Source organism: Microtus ochrogaster, chromosome 17 (assembly GCF_000317375.1).
Source record: "Microtus ochrogaster isolate Prairie Vole_2 chromosome 17, MicOch1.0, whole genome shotgun sequence".
In the NCBI taxonomy this organism is placed as follows: Eukaryota; Metazoa; Chordata; class Mammalia; order Rodentia; family Cricetidae; genus Microtus; species Microtus ochrogaster.
The window spans coordinates 8,629,811-8,634,792 of NC_022019.1; the positions used below are offsets into that span (position 1 = coordinate 8,629,811).

The 4,982-nt window shown below is 41.1% G+C and overlaps 1 protein-coding gene across 8 annotated transcripts in view; it reads left to right on the top strand.

Annotated features, from left to right (window-relative positions):
* The window catches only part of Zmym5 (zinc finger MYM-type containing 5), a 14,215-nt gene extending 9,265 nt beyond the window's left edge, over positions 1-4,950 (top strand). For 5 of the 8 annotated variants that reach the window (XM_013349212.2, XM_013349213.2, XM_026783274.1 and 2 more), the window contains 3 exons: positions 1,294-1,456; positions 2,193-2,399; positions 3,806-4,948. In XM_013349212.2, coding sequence (XP_013204666.1) covers positions 1,294-1,456; positions 2,193-2,399; positions 3,806-4,543 — 1,108 coding nt within the window. In that variant the 3' untranslated portion in view covers positions 4,544-4,948. Of the gene's footprint in view, positions 1-1,293; positions 1,457-2,192; positions 2,400-3,805 lie in introns of all 8 variants that reach the window. The other 3 variants (XM_013349215.2, XM_013349216.2, XM_026783275.1) reach the window with 3 other exon arrangements.
* Positions 4,951-4,982: the final 32 nt, after the last annotated feature.

Genomic DNA, 4,982 nt, shown 5'->3' on the forward strand with positions numbered 1-4,982 from the left:
TATATATAAAATTTTGCTTGTTTGAGACATGGTTTCTCTGTAGCTTTGGAGCCTGTCCTGGAACTTGCTCTGTAGACCAGGCTGGTCTCACATAGCGAACTCACAGATATCTACCTGCCTCTTCTCTTCCGAGTGCGGGATTTAAGGCTTAGACTACCACCGCCAGCTTCAAATTTATTTTTATGGGGCTGTAGAGATGGCTCAGTGCTTTAGAGTACTGGATGCTCTGATTTTTCCAGCATTCAGGTTAACTCCAGTCCCAGGAAATCCAGCACCCTCTTTTGGCCCCAATGGGCATTGCATCCATGTGATAAATTACATGCAGGCAAAATAACGATACATATAAAAATGAAAATAAAGAAAAAAAATTCAAGAGTGTGTGTGTGTGTAGTTACAAATGCCCCAAAATTCAGAGATGTTGCATCACCCAGTAGCTAGGGTTAACAGCTGGTACTGAACTGCCCCGTGGAGGCTTAAGTTCTCTCTACAGCAGCACATGCACCCAACAACCATCTGCTTAGCACCATTTTGCTTTTTCTTACCAATGGTTTAGTTTGTTTGCCTGTTTTAGCTTTTTTTTTTTTTTTAAAGAATTTATTTATGTGTATGAGTGTTTTGCCTGTGTCTTCAGTAAACTCCATGCATGTCTGGTTTCCTCAGAGGCCCAAAGAGGACGCTAGGTTGGAACTGGAGTTATGAGCAGTTGTAAGCCACCATGTGGGTGCCAGGAACCAAACCTAGGTCATCTGCAAGAGTAACCAGTACCCTTTTTTGGGGAGGAGTCGGGGTTTCAAGATGGTTTCTTCATGTATCTCTGGCAGTCTTGGAAGGCACTCTGTAGACCAAACTGGCCTCCAACTCAAAGAGATCTGCCTGACTTGCCCCAAGTGCTGGAATAAAAAGTGTGTGCCACTGCCACCCAGTACAGCCAATGCCCTAAACACTACGCTGTCTCTAGCCCCAATGAACAGCATTTTTAAATCTTTCTAGAATGCTAAGAATTTTAGTGCTTTTGTTGTTTTGTTTTGTTTTTTTTTTTGAGATAGGGTTTCCTTACGTAGCCTAGCTCTCCTGGAACTTGCTCTGAGACAAGACTGCCCTCAAACTCACCTCTGCCTGCTTCTGCCTCCCAGGTGCTGGGGTTAAAGGCGTGCGCCAACACTGCCTGGCCTTCAGTGCGTTAGTTTACACTTGAGTTTTCTTCTGTGTTATTTAGGGAATAGTGGAAGTAAAGTTGAGAGTGGATTATAAATCATGGTGTTCTTAAGATGTTTGTTTTCCCTTGTGTTACAGAGATTCTCCTATGAAGACAGCAACCGTTATTCCTCCAGTGGAGTCAAGCAAGTCCTCACCAGAATTTTATACTGCATCTCTGTCTCCCTGTGAATACTACCAGGATCTCAGAAAAGAAGTTTTTACGAAGTCAAGATGTATCATGTGTAATAAGTTAGGAGAGGTCTGATTCTTTATACAACTACTATTTAGGCTCATAGGCATAGTGCTGAGTTTTAAGTCCCACTGTAAGCTCTGTCATCTACATAATGTCTAGATTCTAGATTCTTAGGTTGGAAAAACTACTAAGATGTTAGAATTCTGTTTATTAAAAAGATTTACCACTGAGTAGTGGTGCACACCTTTAATCCCATCATCTGAGAAACAGGAACAGGGAGATCTCTGAATTTGAGCCCAAACTGCTCTACATACAGTGAGTTCCTGGAGAGCCAAGGCTATATAATAGTGAGACTTGTCTCTCCCCTCAAAAGATATTCATGCATAGAGATAGATAGACATCATTTTCATAGTGTAGAAAGTACGTGTCTGTTTCTGTGGAATTAATTGTAATTCAGTAATTTAAGGACAATGAAGAAAGCAACAGAGCCTAAGAATGTGTGGGGTAAATAGTTGGATACATGTTCAAGAGGAGGAATCAGATATTATTCAGGCAGTCCTTTGTTTTATATTATCCTCAGTAGCTAAATCTGATGTTGAGTAACTGGGGGCCATTCAAATGAAAGACATAAATATATTTTAGTTACAGCTTTAGAACCACCTTACTGCTAAATGCACAGACACATTTTCTACACATGGATGATGATTCCCTTCATCCACCCCCCAAATATTTTAAAGAGATTCAAATACTGTAGGGCAATAAATTGTAAAATACTGTCTTAAGAAATTTTGTTTTCTTTTAGGTTCGTCATGAAATCAGTATTAACAGTGTAACACATAAACTGTGTAGTAACAATTGCTTTAATGAATACAGACTGACTAATGGTCTAATAATGAACTGCTGTGAACAGTGTGGCAAGTATATTCCCAAGAATACTGGACACAAGGTTCTGATTTCGGGTCAGCAAAAGAGCTTCTGCTGCCAGAATTGTGCCAGTGAATTTAAAGAGGTAATTCCTTGTTTCATTTGTTTCTGTAATACTATTTCATGTACATGGGTGTTTTACGTGCATGTTTGTCTGTGCATCATATGTATCCTTGATGCCCTCAGAGGCTAGAAAAGAATGTTGGCTCCTCTGGAACTGTAGTTACAGACAGATGTGAAGCTACCATGTGAGTCTAGGAATCAAACCCAGATCCTCTAGAAGACCACTTAACTGCTTATGGAATTTCTCTAGCCCTAATTAAAAAAGAAAAAGAAAAATATTTATTTATTATGTATATAATATTCTGTGTGTATGCCTGCAGGCCAGAAGAGGGCACCAGACCCCCTTACAGATGGTTGTGAGTCACCATATGGTTGCTGGGAATTGAACTCAGGACCTTTGGAAGAGCAGGCAATGCTCTTAACCTCTGAGCCATCTCTCCAGCCCCCCTTAATTTTTTTTAAAAGATTCATTTATTATGTACACAATGTTCTGCCTGCATGCATGCCTGTAGGTCAGAAGAGGACACCAGATCTCATTAAAGATGGTTGTGAGCCACCATGTGGTTGCTGGGAACTGAACTCAGGACCTTTGAAAGAACTGCCAGTGCTCTTAATCTTCTGAGTTCTCTTTCCAGCCCTGCCCCTAATTGTGTGTGAGTGTGAGTGATTGTGTGAGATTGTGTGCATGTGATGGCAGTTTCCGTGGAGGTCAGAAGAAGGCATCAGATCCCCTGGAGCTGGAGTTACAGGCATTTAGGAGCCAGCTGTATAACATTGGTTCTGGGAACAGAACTCAGGCCCTCTTCAAAAGCAACACTATCTGCATGCCTCTGCCTCCTTAGTGCTGGGATTTAAGGTGTTTACTGTCTTAGCCAGTTTATGCTTAGTTTTTGTTTGTTGTTTTGTTGGTTGGTTTTTCAAGACAGGGTGTCTCTACATAGCCCTGGCTGTTCTGTAATTTACTCTGTAGATTATGCTGGCCTCAAACTGAAAAGATCCACCTGCCTCTGCCTCCCAAATGCTGGGATTAAAGGCATGCCCACCAATGCCTGGCTTTATACTTATTTTTTTTTTTAATGTACTTTGTCTATATGGATCATGTTCCCAAAGTGTCAAACTTCTTTCCCAATTCAACACACATTGTTTAATTCCCACCAGAGCTTTCGTGAAGTTGTCATTTTTCACTGTGTCCCTATGTTTCCACTTCTGCCTGTCAGTTGCAGCGTCCTGATAGGTGTGCTCTGCCTAGTTCTGCTTGGTTTTATATTTAGCAGTATGGGTGCTCTGCTTCGTGTATCTTTGTACACTGAGTGCAGATCTTGGTAGACCTTATTTCTTTGATAGCTAACTGTGAGCCATTGCCTGATCTTATTTATGTATTTCAGTTTTTTAAATGTCAATAAAATCGTAATCTCTATTTCTTTACAGATAATGGAAACAAAATCAAAAATATCAGTTTTACAAAATAGAAAAAGGAATGCTGTCATAGAAGAAAATGAAAGACGATTATATGAATCAAGTACACTTTCAGAGAAAGTAGGAGAAATACCAGAAAAAAAGGAGAAGATTTCAGAGGTAATAGAAATTGCAGCAGAATGTAGCTTAGACACATCGAAGGAGTCACATGTGAACTCAGCCCCTGAGACAGCAATGCCTGATACAGTTCAAGAGCACCTGGGAGGGGGGAGTTCAGACTCTGGTATGTCAGGTGCGCTATCTTCAGATCCAGGCCTCTGGCCCCGGATCTTGAATATGAAACAATGTGATATTCTTGTCAAAAATGATCCACCTCAAATAAGAAATTTTCATTTTCCAAAGGACAATACGGGGAGGAAGTTTTCTGAAACGTACTACACACGGATCCTTCCCAGCGGTGAGAAGGCCTCCAGGTCCTGGCTGCTCTATTCAGCCTCCAAAGATGCGGTGTTCTGCCTGTATTGCAGACTGTTTGGGGAAGGGAAAAATCAACTGAGAAATGAGAATGGGTGCAGAGATTGGCAGCATCTGTCCCATATTCTTAGTAAACACGAAGAGAGTGAGATGCACATCAACAACAGCGTTAAGTATTCAAAGTTAAAATCTAATCTGGAAAGTAAAGCCGATGACAGTATAGACCACAGACTTTATGAAGATGGGGAAAATGGTGTGCTGCTGTTGTACACATAATTTCCTGTCTGCTCTAGACATGACAGTGTCTGCATCACCCAGAAAAGTTTAGTACCAGGAGCCAGTACCATTACACTGTAGCACTCTTAAGTGGAGCTCTTACAGGAGTTCATTTCCAGTGTGTCCAATAGCAAATAAGTAGTGAATATATTCCTGTCCAGATGCAAAGGCAATTGGAGTGATTATTAAAAGCAGTTTAACCTTGTTAAAGTTATTCTCAGAGGATTCCCACTTAACAGCCCAGAGCCAGAGAATTCAAGATACATAAGTAATAAGCATTTTTGACATTGTTAAAGGAAATATGTTCAGGCCAGGCAGTGGGGGTGCACACCTTTTAACTCAGCACTCGGGAGGCAGAGACAGGTGGATCTCTGAGTTCCAAAGCCAACCTGGTCTACAGAGCAAATTCCAGGACAGCCAGGGCTATACAGAAAAAAAA